Raw genomic sequence first — 20533 nt, forward strand, 5'->3', positions numbered from 1 at the left:
CGCGGACGGACGACCATGGGCATTATCCATTAGTGTCACGACCCAACTGCAGAAGTGATCGACAAGTGCCCAAGACGATACACTCGTATACACTTCGTTAACTATAATCATTCACAACTAGCATAATAACCAAATTATATATAAAAAGGCAAGACGTCAAGCCTTTAAACTCACAGATATATATACATATCAAGACAACCTCGCTCCTCGCGAGTCACAACTACCAATGTATAACATCGTACATAAGTTAAGGTTATAAATACGCTGGAACGCCCCAACTATATATATAACGTTAGGCCGACAAGGTCACCGCCACTACATACAAGATCCCAAACACATACATATACGCAAGCCGACAAGTGCTTCCACTACGAACGTGAACGTCCCAAAACATAAGTCATACGTACAACCAACCGAACAACAACTATCAACAACCCACACATATGTCTACGTACCTCTAAGAGTAAATGTCAGATCATACGACGGACAGGGCCCCACCGTACCCCCGGATAAACACATATATACAATAAGAGGATCTGCACTACCAAAATCCAGTTTCGGACACCTGAGCACTCCAAGATTTAATAGAAATCCTAAGTCTGGCGATCACCGAAGCGAGTATCCGCACTCCGGGGGCATGAAACGTTAAATTTCCGAAAGCGGGGGTCAAGACAAAATATGTACCGAGTATATAAAGCATGAAATACAAAAGAACAGATTATAACCGAAATAAGCATATACGTAAAACAAGTAACAACTTAACACAAGATGTTTGCTTTTGAAACACAAATCACGCAGATATCAATATCATATATCATATCCGGCCCATTATGGGGACTCCTAAGTGGAATACGGTCGCCACCCTGCCTTTGGCGCCATAACACAAGATACTCCAAAATATAGCATAACTCCGTATCAAAGATAACTCTCCATAACACATCATAACACCATAACACATCATAACACCATAACACATCATAACATAATATATATATATATATATATATATATATATATATATATATATATATATATATATATATATATATATATGACATACCCGACCCTCCGAGACTGTGGAAAGATGTAAACCAAAATACGCACGAAATGAGTAAATGTAGTAACCATATGCATACAAATCATCATTTTGAGACTCAATAGATAAGTAAACTAATCAACGCTCGAGTAAAGGATGATAGTTATGTTAAGTTCTTTCAAAATGTCATTACAAACTATAAGGAAAGTCTCGGGTCATGGACATGTATCAAACCAATACGAGCCCGCCTATGAAAGTTAAGGACGTTATTCATTATAGAATCCCTTAAGAATAGAATCGAAGCGCATCATTTACTATCCAATCATATGAAAGACTCGAGGACATTATTCAACATTAAGAATTTTAATAGAACAAGAATCTTTACGCATAAATCATACTCCAACTTATGAAAAGACACAAGGGCCATATCTTATCTTACTTATTAGGAATGCCAAAAGAAAGAAGGAATAGGATTTTACATAAAGTTACCGATTGTCGTATCATATCTTACTTACATCTTAGCCTATTTAATAAAGAGTAACGTTATCGTTAGTAACTATATTTTTTTCGCTAATCCGAACTTAAGTCGTCGCTTCCCAAGATTTACAACAACTTATAGATTTAACTTATATGTACTTAGGAATTCGATCATTATTCAAGGACTTAACGAAAATCTGCGCATTTCCATAACTTAATAATCCCGAGATTCAACTCGGCCAAATATCAATCACAATACCAACAACCATATTATACCAACAATTTCATATCAAACTAGAATTAAATCCATCCTTAAATCACTTCCAAAACATCCCAATATACATTCGTATACCAATGTTTGTATACACTTCTTTATTTTCGTATATACATAGTATAACGGCAACAAAAATAACAACAACTAAAACTACAACCAATCCCCATGATATTCCAGCCCACAAGGTAACTCATAACAATCACCAAACAGCCCACAAGGTAACTCATAACAATCACCAAACAGCCCACACGATAACAATAACAATTTATCCGATTTCCCGAAACTAATTAATTTCACATTAGCTTCTCACAATTTAACTAAGCCCACAAACGAATTTAAATATATCTAAGAACCATAATTCTTACCTTCATTTTTCTCAAAGCTTTCATAACTCTTGGGAAAACAAAAAAATACTGAAATAAATCGGTCCTTCGATTTCTACACAAAAAGACCTACACGGCTCAACATCAACACGGGTTCCATAAATTTCATTCATTTCCATATCCAAAAATCACAAACCAAATTACTTATTCTTTGTACACATTTTATGTTCTTGTACGTTGGCTATCAAAATTGGCGTCATACCTTTATGTTTAGGATTCTTTGTAATCTATTTTGCAAAGAATGAATATTAAAGTGTAATGACACATTTTCCTTTACACGTGTCCATCAACAAAAAAAAAACTATGTTCTTGACTCATACATATTCACTTAATGACACCTTTAAGCCTAATTAATGCCATGTGGCAGCCAACCATCCACACTTATCCATCAATCATAATTAGTATCATGATTAATTTCATACTATCCCACTTTATTCCAATATTTAATCAAATACCCGCATAATTAATTTCTTGATCTCAATTAACTTAAATAGCAATCATTTTTAATACACTTCATATACTCATTGTCATGATCATGTGACATAGCACCTTCCATAACTTTTACACACAAAATATTATTTGCAATCATCGTCGTCACACTTTTTCATCTTAAATTATTTCGGGACTTCATTCCTTATATACACCGACTTCTTGATTTTTATCCTTGGATATGATCGAATTCTCCGGGATCGGGTAAATTTGCTCATGTTGGACGATTAAATTTTCTAGTCCAAAAATACGGGATGTAACAAATAAATCCCTGATCTCCACTAATATTTCTACACTAATTAAAATTTATAAGCAATTCGTGCACTTATTAAAATCGGGGATTAAAAGTCCTTGTTTTATATCCCAAAATAATCTTGTCCTTGAACTTATCTCGATTAGCTTACAAATATTCCAATGTGCAACAATACGGGATATAACAATTAGTGGACAGAAGTAGAAGACTGAAGGACAATTTAAATGTGATAGTTCAACATGTAATCAGGAAAGGCAATACAATGGGCATTTTTTAACTAACCTAGCTTTTGTTTTTGCAGGTACAACAAGTTTTACTCAATTTTCTAAACTACCAAGTGTAGGGAGGAAGCTTCAAAAACTTGATAAACATCAAGTCCTAAATTTGAGGTTCACAAATATGAAGAACATTAGATATATTGATATACAAGACTAACTTTGTAACTCAAAATTGTAAAGGCTTCTAATGGTGGTATTAGCCTTTGGATCATTCCATTGAAGCCCAAACAATAATTGAGAAACAAAGAAGGATTGATGGTTAGTATATTCAATAAAGATGACAGATCCAGTCGCTGAGTTCATGAAATATAGTATCTTTGGTATCATTTTATTCTTAAGATGATATATACTGTTTGACTACGGATCGAAAGTTTAAAATAAGCTGAGAGATCAAATGGTCAGTGTAAACATTCAAACAAGCAAGCATCAGCAGCAGATGAGAAAGAAATCAACCAGATTGTCGAGCTTGGGTACAAATTTATGGCGCCTATCCGGATGATACAACGGTAGTTATTTCTTCACCGTATATTATTAGAGAGCTATTTTGGGAAAGAATCAAAACACTAGGAAGGAATTACTTGCATAATCAAAGAACTAGCTTACTCAGAGAATCAACTCCTAGGCGATGGATTTACAGCATCTGGTGAGAGCTTGAGATGTGATTATGTGTGTCCAAAGCAGAGAAGCTAATGATTGATTTGGTGGTGATTTCCATCTCCGGTGACCGACATCGGCTGGAGAAGCCCTATGTTACACCACGGAAAAATTTTCCGTCGATGTACAGTGAATAGGCTAATGAGAGATATGAAGTATACGACGTTTCAATAAGTAAGACATAGAAATTGATGATTCCAAATGAGATTGAAAGACATTCGATGTTAGATAAGAAAGTTGCCAAGGGAAGGCCATGTATACGATGAGTTTTGGAAAGGCTTTATGAGTAGTAAGTTGATGACAACTTAATGATGTGTTGGGGAAGAGTTATGACGCCCCTTGGGTTGCTAATGAAGTGATAAACAAGTGCTAAGAAGGTTCCATAAGGATTGGAGATCAAACGAGACAACGGGATCAAACTTGGTGGAACTGTGAGTTCCACGGCCAGATCCACGGCCGCATTGCATTCCACGGACCGTGGATGGGTCGTGGAACTCCCACAGTAGCCTTGCAACTGGCTGGTCGTGAACCACGACCAGCTCCACGGACAACACTTGGTTCCACGGACCGTGGAAATTCCGTGGAACACCCGACGGACTCGAAATGTTTTAAGTGTTTGAATGAGTTCCCAACTTCATTATTTCATTTCCAACCTCTCTCTACTTCTCTCTAAGACCTCTGGGTTCCATATATGTTTCATGAACAAGGAATCAAAGGAAATCAAAGGTGATTATCATCAAACCAAGTGAATCAAAGTAAGGGAAACCATTAAAGTTCATCAAAAGCAAGAAATCCAAGTGAAGGAAGATCTAGGGTTTGGCTCAAGTGAGGTTTATGCAACCAAGGTTCAATCCTACACCATCCAAGGTAAGTTTTATGATGTTTCCATGTTATATAAAGTGTTTAGAAGATGAAACACTTGGATTACGAAAGAATACAAGTAATGGGTCATGAATGTGTGAATAGTAACACTTTTGAGTAAACGTTTGGAACGAGTTATGATTCTTGATGCTTTATGAATATGATCATGTTATAAATGATATTGAGAGTATGGAAATCGACATTGTATATGAATGAACGTGTCGTCGAGTTATGACTATGAATATAGATGAAGTGAAGAGAATTGTGGAGTAAGAGTAATCTAGTTGGCCAAAGGCTATTGTGATGATATTATGAATGTTATTATTGATGTTTGGGAGTTGATATGTAGTACGAGGAAAGTCGTATAAATAAAGGAGATGTTGTCCGATTTTCTCTAGAATTAGTTATGAATGCTAATGCTATCCATCATCTAATACGAGAATGCACTTCAATGAAGGTAGAACGTGAGCTTTGAAGAAGATCGCTCAAGCGATAGAATAGTTACACGACAAGGTATGTAAGGCTAACCCTTCTTTCATAAGGCATGGTTCTTGGGCCAATTGTTCATCTCTTACGAGTTCATGATACTTTCTAATGATCTTAGCTCGAGAAGCTATTAAGCCAATGATGCCAAGTAATACGATTGTACTAAGTTCTTATACGACGAGTAATGCTCTAAGGATAGAATGTAATGAATGACGATAGTAAAAAGGCTAAGAGATAGATATGAAATAGTATGTATGTGTGCCTATGAGAGGCTATTGTGAACCCCGAGCTTATATGGCCGGGTAGAATATAGAAAGTAAGTATGTATGTATACCTATATATGACGACGCGCGCGCACTTTCATTGGGTACGAATGACAACCCCGAGCCTTGGTAGGCCGGGCACCGAGCCTTGGTAGGGGCGGGCACGTGAAACCTCGAACCTTCGCGGTCGGGTATGCTATATAAATACTATATGTATGACATCTATATGAGTACGATTATGCTATGTATATGACATCATTATGAGTACGACTATGTTAAGATTATGTAAGTGCCAAGTAAGGGCTATGATTATGCAATGTATAGGATACGAACGTGAAAGTAGATACGAAAGGTAAATGAGCAAGAATGTAAACGTATGCACACGAATATGAAATAGAAATGGAACGTCCCTATGGAAAGCAGGTAAGTGCCATGATGATGATGCTATTATCTCCCAGCTATATTATTTCGAATGTTATCCCTTATGCTTCCATATTGATATTGATCATGCTTTACATACTCGCACATTCTTCGTACCGACGTCCTTTTGTTTGTGACGCCGCGTCATGCCGCAGTGGCAGGGAGACGATTTGATCCATAGGCCGTACTATCTCGGGGACTACATAGCAGAGCTCCATTTCATTCGGAGCTACAGCTTTTGGGTACAGATTCTTTTGTGTATATATTCATGGGCATGGCGGGGCCCTGTCCCGCCTACACGTTATGATATGATGTACCTTCTTAGAGGCTCGTAGACATTGTGTATATGGTTAGATATGTTCGGCCTTGTCGGCCTATATTTTGGGATGTTGTTTTGATCGCCCTGTCGGCGCATATACAATTATATGGGCATAGATGTTATTGTTGATATGGATATGTTATTGCCCGATGTGATTAAAATGATGATGAATGAAAAGTATCATATGATTATGTGGCTCACCTAGTATGTGAGGTATAAGTATGTCGAGGGTGCCCGGGTGGGATAGCACCGGGTGCCCGTCGCGGCCCTCAAGTCGGGTCGTGACACCCTAGAATTTTCTACTTTCCTAAATGCACGCTGATGCGTTTTGTTGTTATGTTTATGGGTTGACCAGCGTTTGGCGGCCTTTTGTCCTTATTTTGTTTTTATTTTTTGGTTTCTTTTGTAAAGATCTTATTATATACTCCCTCTGTCCCAAAAATATTGTCCTCCTTTCCTTTTAGTCTGTCCCAAAAATATTGTCACCTTTCTATATTTAGAACTAACTTAACTTTATGAGATGATTTGATCACACAAATATCTAAGACTTATTTTGGATCACACATTTTAAAAGTCTTCCATTATTTATTAAACTTTATGGTAAGTCAAAAGAGGATAATCTTTTTGGGACAGAGGGAGTACTAGATTAATAAATATCCCTCCACTAAGAATACTTAGTGGTTGCTTCCCCCAAAAAAAAAGGGAAAACTACGTATATATACATGTTAAGGAGAAATATTTACGAAACGTAACGATAGTTTTCCTTATTTACAAAACATAACGATATATTACAAAACATGACGGATTTTCATATATTTTTCGTTTTTTTATTTTTTTTCGGAAAATATATATATTTTTTAAAAAATAATTTTTATATATATTTTTTAAATATTAATTTTTTTTTTTTGCTCAATGGCTTAAAAAATTACCTCATATTTCTATGTATGAAAGTTGTATGAAATGTGTATGTGTGAGCAAAATTTTTAATATAATTTTCATATACAAAATTTTGAGCGAAAACTTTAAGCCTTGAATATTGTATGAAAATTGTTACAATGTTGTTGTAGTTGTATTAATTTTCCGAGAAACCTAATATGAAATTTATATACAAACAATGTGAATGAAATTCTAAGTCTTGAGGAAGATATACACATTTAAATACCATTCCTACGCATAAAATTTTAAGCATAATGTTTAAGCCTTGATCAAGATATACACATTTCATACGTTATTTCATACATAAAATTTGGCGAACTTTTTTTAAGCCTTGAGCAAGATATACACATTTCATACACAAAAATTTGAGCGATTATTTTAAGTCTTGAATGTTGTATCAAAGTTATATACAATGTTGTTGTAGTTGTATTAATTTTACGGAAATAAATACGAACTTTATACATGAAAATGTGAGCGAAATTTTAAGACATGAGCAAGATACAAATTTCATATTGTTTTCATACACAATTTTGAGCGGATTTTTAAGCCTTGAACGAGATATACACATTTCATACATTTTTCATACACTAAATTTTGAGCAAACTTTTTAAGTCTTGAGCGAGATATACACATTTCATACAACTTTCATACATAAGTTTTTGAGCAAAAAAAAAAAAAATATTAATTTTTTTAAAAATAAAAATAAATTTAAAAAAAATATATTTTTTAAAAAAATAAAAAAATATTTTTTAAAAAATGATTTTTAAAAAATAAAAAATAATTTAATTTTTTTTTATTTTTTTAAATATAAAGCATGTTTTGTATAGGATTTGTAATGTTATGTTTTGTAAATATAAAACTATCGTCACGTTTCGTAAATATTTCTCCTTAAGATGTATATATATGTCAAAGACCCAAAAAAAAATCTCTCTTTTCTGGTTGTAGTGCAAAAGTATCACGGGCCTTTGGACTCTTAAGTAAGACCCAGCCCATAGGCCCAAACAGGAACCCAGTGAAGGCTACAGATAGGAGAATGGCAGCAGTGTTATCCACTTCTCTCGTTCCCCATTTCTTGTTGAATTCTATCAGAAAAAATGGCGTCTTTATCAACTTGTAATCATTCAGGGAAACTCTCTTCCTCTTTTTCATCTTCATCTCTTAAGTTATCTTCGTTTCAACGCGTGTCTGTTCAGTTCTTTCAGACCCACAAGCACAGTTGTTCTCTTTCTTCCACTCCAAGGCCTCTCGCAGTCATTTCCATGGCTCCCCCTAAGCCTGGTGGTGGTAAAGCCAAGAAAGGTAGTTCTATTTACTCTTTTTCTTCTTTAGTAAAAAAATTCATAATCTTCACTGATGGACGGATTATAATTATTGACAGTGACTGGTATTATAAAGCTGGCTCTGGAGGCAGGGAAGGCAACCCCTGCTCCACCAGTAGGGCCGGCGTTGGGTTCGAAAGGTGTTAACATTATGGCATTCTGTAAGGATTACAATGCCAGAACTGCTGATAAAGCTGGATATGTCATTCCTGTCGAAATCACCGTCTATGACGTCAGTCTCATTTTCCCTTCATTTCATCTCTACTAAAGTCTATGTGGGGCAGTGGACATAACTTTTAAGATGATAGTGTTATCTGATTATGGTCTTCTTTCGTTCACTCCAGGATAGAAGCTTCACTTTTATCTTGAAGACCCCACCTGCTTCTGTTTTACTGCTCAAGGCTGCAGGTATCCTCACTTCATACAATGTGATTCCATCCTCTCCCAATTTGATCTCAGAATCCTTATGCTTTCTTCCAATTGATTCACTATTTTGATTCTCATTATTAGCTGCAGATATTGGAGTATAATTCATTTTCAGCTTGAACTACTATAAATGGTGATTTAACATTTAAACTCAGTATGCTTCACAATTAAGTTTTAGTTTAGGGGCAAGTCGGGAAATCTAAAAGATTCTCCACGTTCCATTTTGAGTTAGTAGAAGAGATAATACCATTTAGCTTGCACATGGACATATCCATATGGGCATGCTTTTGTCACCAAGTTAAGACAGTAAGAAAGGACGGAAGAGTCTTGTTTTAATCTACTGATAGATGCCGCCATAGTCTTAACATATGTCCTTCTAATTTTTAGTTGTAGAGATACTATGCTCAAGGTCTTCACTGTTATTAGAGTATTCCACAATAGGGTAGTAGACAAGTAGATGAGAGTTTGGAGTTGGCTACCTTGGTGCCGAATCTATGTGCAATATCAAGCTACTTTGGGATGAGGGCATCATATCCTGACCTATTAGGCTATTACTACCACACCCTTGCTTGTTGTCCTCAACATCAATCGTCATGGCTGTATGATACATATGACACATAGATCTCTATATACAAGCTTACAAGGGCAACTAGCAACATGTCTGCCAGAATTCCCTAAATATCTGATTGCAGTTCGAGATCATGAAAATTCATAAAATCTGCTTTAGCTCTATAGATAGATTACTTATAGAAAAAAGTCTTTAGTCTATAGACATGGAATTTTATGACAGCAAGGAAGATGACGGGCTATAATTGGCTAAAAACGGTTAAACCTCCCTGCACTTTCTAAACAAAAGACGTCCTTGAAGATTACCACTCGATATACTACCCCACCATGATATTGGCTTGAATCAGGTACAAGAACAGGTTTTTGGCCGATAATAGTTAAACCCCTCACCGTGCACTTTCTAAACAAAAGACACCCGTGAGACTACAACTCGATGCACTATCCCATGATCTTGGCTTGAATCGGGTATTAGAACAGGTTCCTTTAGAGTCTTGTTTATGAAGATGTTCCCTCCTTTCATGATATTTTTCGTAGCAGCATGTAGACATGTAAGTTTAATGAGATACTAGATTGAAAACGCCCATTTTTTATTTTCCATTTTGCTCTGCTAGATGGTTAGGCGAAAAGGGAGAAAGAAAAAGAAATATGGAAATCTGAATTAGAAAAACGGTTGAAACTCTCTCTGGTTGGAGAATGACAGACCAGTCAAAAGAATTTATGTTCTGGCTGCGGTTTTCTACTTATAGTTCTATGATTATCCAAAACAGGCTGTAGATTTAACTGTTACCATTCTCAAATTAACCCTATTCCATTGGGAATCATAAGAATGCAATCCCACTATTTGGAGCATGCTGTCCTTGCTTCACCAAACTATAGAACTCATGAAATGAACCCCTCGTTTATTGGATAAGGACTATTCTTTAGGTTACTGTTGATTATAATAACATGAAAGGTAATATTTAAAGTAGATAACAGTGGGTGAAATAAATTTGCTGATCTCTTCAAGTGTGATTGGACAACTTGAAGAGAAAGTTAGAATCATTAGCTTGTTCTAGCTAGGTCTTTTTACATACTGTGGATATCCCCCTTCTTTGGTATATGGGGACAACCCCCTGCTTTTTTCTTCTTTTTTCAGGAAAAATGCCAGCACTGACTTAGTGCTTGATCATTCTGATGAATAAGATCTTTACTTATCCCAAAAAGAAAAAGTATAATTACACAATTAGGAAGTCAGGTGTTCAATCAAAGTAGTACATCTTGTAGATGTGAATGTGAACTTGTTTAGCTTTTACGAAGCTACTATGGTGCACTTTATCTTTTGCTATAGCCTGGATGTTATTTGTTGTGGTTGCATATAAAAGTTTGGACTCGAGATTTTTGATTAGTTTCCAAAGATGTAAATATGTGAGGACACTAATAAAGTAACTTTTTCCTAACTTTGTAGGAGCGGAAAAAGGTTCGAAGGACCCTCAGAGGGAGAAAGTGGGAAAAATAACTATTGATCAGTTGAAGGTAATTGCTCAAGAGAAGCTGCCAGATCTTAATTGTTCTACAATTGAATCTGCGATGAGGATTATAGCTGGCACTGCAGCAAATATGGGAATTGACATTGACCCTCCGATTCTTGAACCTAAAAAGAAAGAACTTGTGTCCTAGTTTTGCCGCTTTGTGCCTTTTCTATTTCCATGTAATGTATCCCTGTATTAGAAGCAATTGGAAGAGAAGTAGATTGCTTGCAGAAAGAGGATCCGGCAGTGTACCTTCAAATCTTTGTGTTTCTGTTGGATAGCCAATTATCCATTTGTTTCAATTTCTTATTATTTTGAATATATGATGAATGCGTAGATTCGCTCTGAAGTGCTGATGTGAACCAATCCGGGATTGGACTCCAACTTTTCGTCCAAAGCCTGTGATGAGTGTGTATAAAAGGTCTTTCTTTTTTAACCCTCCCCTAGTACTCTTTGTGGGGCCTCACCCTGAATGCATTGCATGCTCAGGCGCAATTGAGTTGAGGACACATCTGTCTTCCGTCATTTAAGCTCAAGTGCATACTGTAAGAATATAGATATTTTCAAGAATGATTCTTGTAACAGCAACTTCAACTCATTTTAATGGCTGAGTTAATTTGCTGCTTTGAATTCTACCTTACTCACATCGTCATTACTCTCTGGAATTACTATTCATTAATCTCCATTAACTCTCATCTTTGTAAGAGCTCTTTTTATCTCCTATATTAGTACTGTTATTGGCGAATTACTTACACACCAGAAAAATATATTCTTCCTCTCTTCTTCTTTAAGTTGTTTTTTGGGCAATTGGTTTTGAGCAACCTCCAAACTTCCAGCCATTAGTGCAAGTGTTTGGAAGTGTTGTGGAACCTTGGGGAGCGGCAGGGCTAAACGATTTACACCGTAGCCGGTCCGAAATCACTTTCAAGGCAGTGACTTGCCACAACGCAGCGTTGATCCGATAAGTTGATTAATATTGTTAATATTTCCAACACATATTACATTACCACAAACTGAAGAAGGAACGTCAGCATTGCTACAAACTAAGTAGCAACTGAATTTTCCATCAACTCAACTGGGGATTTTCTCCTTGAAATGTTTCAACTGCACCATTTATCAAGAGAAGATGGCACGAAACATTTACTAAGTACTAAGAAAACCAATACATTCTTTTCTTAAGTTTTTGATACCTAGCTTGACGTGTAAGTTGTTAAAAGTTGTTAAGAGATAACAGACTAATAAATTGGAGATTAATGAATATGCCAATATAACACTTTGATTTTTGAAGTTTCAGTGGAGAGAAATAGATACCTAACTAATGATATACATAACTATAGCAAGTGTCACCATTACTCACCAATACGATCGGACCATTAAAACGGTTAAATAAAGACTTCTTTTTTGACAATGGTAAATGTTGCTCCATGTCGCGACGGGTTGGAACTTTATAGAGTTAAGAGTTATCCTGTCTACATTTGAGAACTTAAAAAAATAACTACTCCCTCTGTCCTAACTAAAAGTCAACATGTCTAGCTGGAAATGAGAAATTGGGAACCAACAAAGAAGCGGAAGGGGTCTCTCTACCGCTGTCTACGCGTTTGAAACACTATTGTTTGCGCAAGTAGTCTGGACGTGAATACATGCTATGCAATTAAAAAGGAAGAAAACATATATAAGATCTGCTATGCAGAGGTGACAGTCATCATAGACTTTGATTTGTTTAAAACATCATGTAATACTTTAGATGCGACTTTTTCCTTTTTCATTAAGTCTTTTTTGTTGTATTTAAATTTGCAGGTTGTGATAACTTTATAATTAGTTCAAGGTGTACAAAGTAAACCGACAAACCGTATCAAACTGATAAACCGAAAAAAGAAAAACCCGATTAGTGGTTTGGTTTGACTTGACTTGGTTTGGTGTTGGAAAAAAAAAACCCGACCATAATTGGTTTGGTTTGGTTTTAGCTAAAAGAAGTCAAACCAAACCAAACCAACCCGACACTACATATATTCATTTTTTAAAATATTTTATACATAAAAATATTTATTTGTAATGTAATTTATAAATATTTCTTAAATTTTTTCGTAATTTTTTGTCTTTTAGCATATTATATTTCAAGCTTGAACTTAGAATTTTGAATGTCAATAAGTTTTATATCCCACGAATGTTAGTAACTCAAATAAAGCCCAAACCGAAACCAACTCAACACTAATGCTAACAAAAGAAATTTAATTCTACCACTAGGAATGACAATGATGTTGGATATGTATTATTTAGTTTTGCATAATTGGTTTAGAGAGTAAAAATACATAACTTAATTTTTTTTTGTCATGTAATTAATACTTATTAGCCGTACTTATTTTAGCATAACTTAGTACTCTTAGATTATGGTCATTTTCTTTATGGCTTATAATTAACAATATTTATTTTAACTGATTTTATTATCTTTTTTGTTGAATATTTTAATACAATGTCATAATTCATCTCACATTTTGTGTTATTTTCTAAAAGTTATATATTTTGTATGAAGACTTTTCCGGAAAAAAACCCCAAAAACTGAATAGCGAGAAAGCGAGGAGTTGAAAACCGAATTTTATTGGTTTGGTTTGGTGTATTAATTTAAAAACCAGATACAATTGGTTTGATTTGGTATTTAAAAAATCCGAACCAATCCGATCCATGTACACCCTAACTAGGTGAATCAGAGAATTCAAGGAAAACAAATTTTAGAAAGAAGGAAAGGCAGAAGAAAAAGGAGGGCCTCCAAAATTGAAGTTATAAGAGGAAAAAGAATCGGACAACATACTGATTTCTTATCCCCCGCCCCGCGTCGAAAGCTGTCCTAATAGGGCGCTGTGCTATATATACAGAGAGTTGCACCCACAAATATCATTCATTTACATACAGAGACCATCTCTTTATTCCTTCTTTTCAATCCAAGGTACGTAACATTACTTGCTCTCAACATTTCCCCTCTACTTTCTACCCCCCTCATCATCATTAATCTAGAGCCATACATACAGGTTTGTTTGTTCATGTACATGTTGTCATTTTTGATTTTTTTTTTTTTTTTTTTTTTTTTTAAGTTTACCTTAAGGTAAAAATGAGTGATGAGGTATCACAACAAAGACGCGCCCCTCGTTTGAATGAGAGGATCCTCTCATCATTGTCGAGGAGATCTGTTGCTGCTCACCCTTGGCACGATCTCGAGATAGGACCTGAAGCTCCAAAGGTTTTCAATGTTGTAAGTATATATCTTGATATACAAGCACGATATGTTACTTGAAGTGATGTCTGATTAACTGCGAACTACCAGCATATATACGAGAAAATGGCACATACATGTTATGATTTCCAATTTTGTCATGGAATATTGCAGACTGATTAGCTTCTTAATTACTCCAGTAGTTACCCTGATTGTTTCCATCTGCCAAAAATTGACACCGTGTTATCTAATCCTTCTTTGCGCTTGTCGATTATGATGGGACAAAAGGAATGAGATCGATTCGTGGAGACCAACAAGTGTTCCATATCAGATTAAAATAAAAATGGCTCTATGATCTTTGTTGTTCAAACTCTTGTTTTGGCGGTCCGGTGGCTTACTGGCTGCATCGTTACAGGTCATTGAGATATCGAAAGGCAGTAAAGTCAAATACGAGCTTGACAAGAAAACTGGACTCATTAAGGTATGACATACTGATCTGACCTCCTAAGGTAGATTTAAGCAATGCTCTGCTCATAGACCCCTTGCCAATAGGCTGTGAATGATATTTTTACCTTGCTGTTGTTGTGTTTGTTTCAAATAGAGTCATAATCAATCTCCCTTCTACCATCTATTTTCAGGTTGATCGTGTCCTATACTCATCAATGGTGTACCCACAGAACTATGGCTTCATTCCTCGGACGCTATGTGAAGATAATGACCCCATGGATGTACTAGTCCTCATGCAGGTAATCCACTGGGATGACTGCCTTCTCATACAAATTTTGAAAATCAGGGAGCCTGTAGCGTTAGTGACTAGCATTTTATTCAATCCAATCCACAACTAAGTGAGACTGATTGAGTTGAAATTGTTTCTACAACAGGAGCCTGTCCTTCCAGGTTGTTTCCTTCGAGCTAGGGCCATAGGTTTGATGCCTATGATTGATCAGGTTCCTACTTTATATCTCAGGTTAAACTTTATTACTATTATTTCCTGCATGATAAAGGACTAAATTTCTTCATCAATCCAGGGTGAGAAGGATGATAAGATAATAGCAGTGTGTGCTGATGATCCAGAATATCGCCACTACACTGATATAAACCAGCTTGCTCCTCACCGGCTGGCAGAAATCCGCCGCTTTTTTGAAGATTGTATGCTCTTGATCATTTAATTTGCTTCTATTATGAATTTCTAGCAAATTCTGTACAATATAATTTTCTTAATTTGTCACTAGACAAGAAGCTTGAGAACAAGGAGGTTGCTGTTAACGAGTTCCTGCCTCCAAGTACTGCTGTCCAAGCCATCCAATACTCAATGTATGATCTACATATGATGTTTACTGCATCTCTGTGACATGTACTGTTGTTCCTGTTTTGTGTACACATGATTTTAACATTTGCATTGTTACTTTCGTGCAGGGACCTTTATGCCGAATACATATTACAGACATTGAGAAAGTAATTAGATGCTTCTGTGGAGCACTCTACCAAAGTATTTACTGGTATTATCGGAAGTGAAATACTTCTGCAAGTCATTTAAATGATCTAGCACCGTGGCAGCTTGTTGAAGATCACGTTATGCTGCAGCTTGATTGTTATGTTTTTCTTTGAATTTATTTTTGGCAGTCTTGTCGGGAGGGGGTTAAATATCACTTATAGCAGAATCAATACATTCAATTCGGGACATCAATCAAAGTTTGTATTTCTTGCTATGTTCAATCTTCGATGGCATATATGTCCTGCCATTTTCTGTTTCTCATAAAATTGAAGTCCATACAACCTTTATGTTCCACAAGATATGATGATCCTACTGAGAAATGAATCACAGATTTAAACTCTATGAATTCAACCTATAAAATTCTTAGCATTTTGTATTTTCAAAATTATGGGTTCTTAACTAAAGTGAGGATTAATTTGAGCTCAGATAACACCTTGCTCGGAATACACGAAATTTGACAGCATCCACCCAGGATTTAGTTTTGGTTTTATGGCGTATCCGCGTGCACAAACCTACTAAAGAACTATGCACGAAGGCATGTCAACTCCCCATATACTAGGGCAAAATGACATCATTGTCCACGTTAACCTTAATGGTGGTACGCTATAGATAAAGTTTGCTGTCCATCCACAACAAAGAAAAGTTTTAATGAATATCAGCTTTTACAAAATACTTATCAAAGCCATCTTTAAAACGTTGTAAGATGATGAAGGGTATCAAAAGTTGATAATGACCAAAGAGATGCATTCCAGCACTTCCCGAACAAACAAGCCTTGAGATCTACGCAACTACGGTTTCAGCGTTGACTGAAGAGAGCTTTGCTGATAATACCAGTGGCCTCAATATATCGATCAACACACCTGGAGATGCAACTACCCTCGCTCCCACTTAGACTACTCCCTGGTTTGGTGATGCACTTGTCAAAACATTTGTCCCTCACCGTCTGAAATTATTGAAAAGGGTTTAGTATTAAATTTTCTGCAAACGGACAAGGCATTCCCAAAACTGTGTTGCTCATGCATACATCACAAGTTGCAGCATCTTATTTATAAGATGCAGTAACTAAATCTACTTCTCCAGAAGATGTTTCAAACATCCATAAAAAAATTCTGAATGATGCATTTATACAATCAAGGTGCCATTGTTAAGCAATTCATGTCTGAAGCAAAACCATGATGAAGAAATGCAGATCAATCAGTGAAGCAGAATAGTATCCACATCAAGAGCACTGACAAACTTTTAAATAAATGCCAGGCAAAGTTCCTAGCACTAAGTTGAAACAAATTAAAATGTCAGTTATTAAGGAGCTGTCTAACACACTGTCTCACCGAATAAATGACATTTGACTAACCAACTAACTTGATTGTGAAAACGGAATATCAAAGAAACAAGGACGGTAAATAAGTGATATGAGATTAGAGAAGACAACACAGTAAGAGCATGGTGAATGCATTGACTGACCAACTTCAGATTCTCCTTAGGAAAAATACTAATCTCTCGCCAAGTGCCAATTCTATCAACCAATTTTGTCATAATTATATATTAGACAATGCTCATACTTCCTCAGTCACAAATATCTATCCTACCTGACTTGTACAATTATTAAAAAAAGAAAATTGAATCGTTACCCACGATTCGGCAATAATATTTTCTTCATCAAAAAGGGAATTGGACCTGGGAGTCAAACCACTGTATGTTTCTCACTCTCCTTAGAATTAAGTCTATTGTTAGGTGTATACAGGTGGTAATAAAGGATTGATTGACTGACCAACGCTTCTCATCTATCTTGAATAAGGGAATTAGTCGAATATCGTGGAACTGAAACTCTTGATTCTAAGATGAGTGAGCCAGTGGCGGATCTAGGATTTTCATTCAGGGAGTTCGAAAAATAAATGTAGTGCCTGAGATTTGAACTTGGAACCTCAAGGTGAATTTTGAACCCCCTCAACCACCGAACCAACCTCTTCACATGTGTTCAGGGTATTCAAAACCTATTTATGTACATAAAAAATACCTTATATATAACGTGTAATTTTTTGCTGAGGGACCGAACACCCTCGGCGGGCCCTAGATCCGCCCCTGGAGTGAGCCATTACATCTATATTAAACCTACCAATCTCTTCTCAAAAACGAATTTCATCCATTCCAGAAGATTAGCAATTAAAGTGGCCATGCTTCAATGCTCAAATATACCCCTATGTATTAAAATAATTGACTTTTTTTCCCCTCCATAGCAATACAAGGTAAACTTTGAGAATGTTAAAAGGTATATTTTGAGAATGTTAAAAGGTGAGAAAGTTGCTCCCCCGTCCCAATTTATGTGAAGGAGTTTGGCTTGCATGGATTTAAATTGTTCTTCCCCCGTCCCAATTTATGTGGCACCGTTTGACTAGGCACAAAGCTTAAGAAAGAAATGAAGACTTTTGAAATTTGTGATGTAAAACAAACCTTAGATATTTGTGTTGGGTAAAAGGGAAATTTAAAAGTTAAGTTGTTTTTAATTATAGAAAGGTGACATTCTTTCGGTTAGTTGAGCATGGGGCTTCCATTTTCGAAACCACCTTGCCTACGATAGCAGGGGATTTGCTTTCTGGATCGAGCTCGTTGCACGGGACTTGCCTAGTGCGGGTTATCTCTCCTGCGTGGTTTGCGGGCTATTGCACAGGAGCAAGGTTTGCCCCGTGCGCACCCGAAGCGTAGCGGATGTGGGTGCCCTTGTGTAAAAAAATAAAAATAAAAAATTAAAGCGCAAAATTGAGGCGGAGGGAATACTAAGAATGGAAAATGTCATTCTTTTTGGGACTGACTAAAAAGGAAAGACCGTCACATAAATTGGGGACGGAGGCAATAGTGAATAGGATGTCACACAATTTACAAGACATTGTTTTACAAGTAGAATACATAGTTTTGCCATGGGAAATGCCAGCTGAGATGGTTTTGCCATTACCTGCGTTGATCTCAAAATGCGCTGGACCATAGGCATGACAATACAGTAACTGAAGGCACAAAAAGAGAACGAGACAGTTCTTTTTGGGTGTAAAGTGGAGTAGATAGAAGGTGTCGGACCCCTATCCCAGTTCCTAGAAACAATCGTCTAGCTTCGTTTTTTTTGGGGTTCCTATCATTTCTGTTTCTCTTTGGCATCTAATCACAACACTTTTTTCGTGCTAGTTTTGACATCAATAATACTTGCTACATTTCCAAAAAAAAACTTAAATCTCATAAAAGAAGTCTAAGAATTTTACAATTACTGGGAATCAATATGGACTTAACTAAGAAAACAACAACAAGAATTATGTCTCAACCCCAAACAAACTGTTCTAAAAATCTATAATTACTGTGAATCAATACGGATTTAACTAAGAAAATTAAAAAGGAAAAAGAAATGTCAATGTCTATTGAATTGGTTAGGGACTTATAAGTTACATGCGACAAGTGAGAGATCTAGTGAATTGTAATGGGCTAATGATCGGTGGGAAGAGAACCATGAGAACTTAGGTTCAAATCCAAGCGGAGGCAAATTACGTTAGTTGATTTCACCTCATCTGTCTAAGGCATGGTAGACAGAGCCACCCGGTACTTGTGTTAGTGCAAGGTACAATGTACCGGCCTAGACACAACCGTTGTAAAATGATAGTGAGAGATCTAGTGAACTTTTTATTCCAGAGAACCTCAGTTTACCTTGAAAGACAAACTAATTCTGTTCCAGAGAAACAACCTCCCAAACTTCCAAGTAGGGGTAAGGTCCGCGTACACTTTACCCTCCCCAGACCCACATTGTATGATTTCACTGGATATGTTGTTGTTGCTGTATTGAAACAAAATGGGACCAAAATGAGACAAATGGAAATAACGAATTCATATAATTGACTCCAAACTAGTTCATGTAGTTAATTGACCGGTATAAACTATAAAGTAGTATCAAAACTCATATTACATTTAATTATTAAATTTAGGTCATTCTAAGACATTGGATCATCTTGCTTACACAGCACTCATAAATGCTAATCTGCTCTCGTGATGGAACAACATTTAATTTAGTAGTCATGATGGAAACTATTATGTTATTTGAAAAAATAAATAAATGGAAACACGGATATTAATCAAGAATAATTTGACATGTGCAGACAATTGGTACATGACAAGCATACAACTTGTGTGGTCAATCTCCATAATAAACTCTAAACTTTCCTCATAAAATTACAGATGGTTTAGAAAGCACTACCCTGAATATTGCAGAAAAAGTTTAAAGGTGTGGAATACTTGCTGAAAAACCCCCCGCAATGTCCTAGTAACCAAGCAAAGCCAATGCCTAGGAATAATACAGCTTATAGCCTGAAATCATCCACATCTTATTTCGCTAATAATCCACGTGCTCAGATCAGTAGTCATCTAGCAACTAACAATCCACAAATGTAAAAAACAAATAAAGCAGAAGCAGGCTTCCAAATATGCATGAGAGCGAAAAGGATGAAAATAGAAATATCAGATGAAACCTCACCTCGAGAAATTGCTCAGCGTAAGCCTGAGCAAGCTGAGTTTTGACTTGGTCCATTATGTCATTCGTTGAGTATTGGGACGATGATCCACTTGACGCCGACGAAAAAGAATCCATAATAATATCCTCCCTCTTTCAAGTTTCACTCACCTCTGATTCTAAAACCCTAGATTGGCATGTTTGCCTATTAAAGGCTAAAACCCCTCTCACCAATTACACCTTTACCCTCCAAATCTTTTTTTTTCTTTTACTTTGTGAATTACTAGTAAAGTTTGATTTCGTAAAGAGGCCCAACCAGTTTGAGAACCGAGCTTAGGTTTGGAAATCCATTAGTTGGGCCCAAGAGACTGTTACACTAAACAAGGGGTCATTTGCACGGTCATCCT

The 20533-nt window shown here is 36.2% G+C and overlaps 3 protein-coding genes across 3 annotated transcripts; 2 read left to right on the forward strand and 1 right to left on the reverse strand.

Moving 5' to 3' along the window:
• Positions 1 to 8170: 8170 nt before the first annotated feature.
• LOC132030736 (large ribosomal subunit protein uL11c) lies at positions 8171 to 11298 on the forward strand. The gene is made up of 4 exons (XM_059420476.1): positions 8171 to 8428; positions 8508 to 8680; positions 8793 to 8856; positions 10886 to 11298. Exons 1-4 carry the CDS (start codon positions 8224 to 8226, stop codon positions 11095 to 11097), a joined length of 654 nt encoding a protein of 217 aa, XP_059276459.1. The 5' UTR covers positions 8171 to 8223; the 3' UTR covers positions 11098 to 11298.
• A 2442-nt stretch (positions 11299 to 13740) lies between these two features.
• LOC132030737 (soluble inorganic pyrophosphatase PPA1-like) lies at positions 13741 to 15863 on the forward strand. The gene is made up of 8 exons (XM_059420477.1): positions 13741 to 13890; positions 14036 to 14193; positions 14570 to 14635; positions 14793 to 14900; positions 15036 to 15101; positions 15183 to 15303; positions 15387 to 15468; positions 15571 to 15863. Exons 2-8 carry the CDS (start codon positions 14053 to 14055, stop codon positions 15611 to 15613), a joined length of 627 nt encoding a protein of 208 aa, XP_059276460.1. The 5' UTR covers positions 13741 to 13890; positions 14036 to 14052; the 3' UTR covers positions 15614 to 15863.
• Positions 15864 to 16232: 369 nt separating this feature from the next.
• On the reverse strand, positions 16233 to 20317 carry LOC132030738 (mitochondrial import inner membrane translocase subunit Tim13). Its single transcript, XM_059420478.1, has 2 exons — positions 20151 to 20317; positions 16233 to 16592 (listed from the first exon to the last, which is right to left on the reverse strand). Exons 1-2 carry the CDS (start codon positions 20262 to 20264, stop codon positions 16446 to 16448), a joined length of 261 nt encoding a protein of 86 aa, XP_059276461.1. The 5' UTR covers positions 20265 to 20317; the 3' UTR covers positions 16233 to 16445.
• Between the last annotated feature and the right edge of the window lie 216 nt (positions 20318 to 20533).

The sequence above is a fragment of the Lycium ferocissimum genome, chromosome 9 (assembly GCF_029784015.1).
Source record: "Lycium ferocissimum isolate CSIRO_LF1 chromosome 9, AGI_CSIRO_Lferr_CH_V1, whole genome shotgun sequence".
Taxonomy (NCBI): Eukaryota; Viridiplantae; Streptophyta; class Magnoliopsida; order Solanales; family Solanaceae; genus Lycium; species Lycium ferocissimum.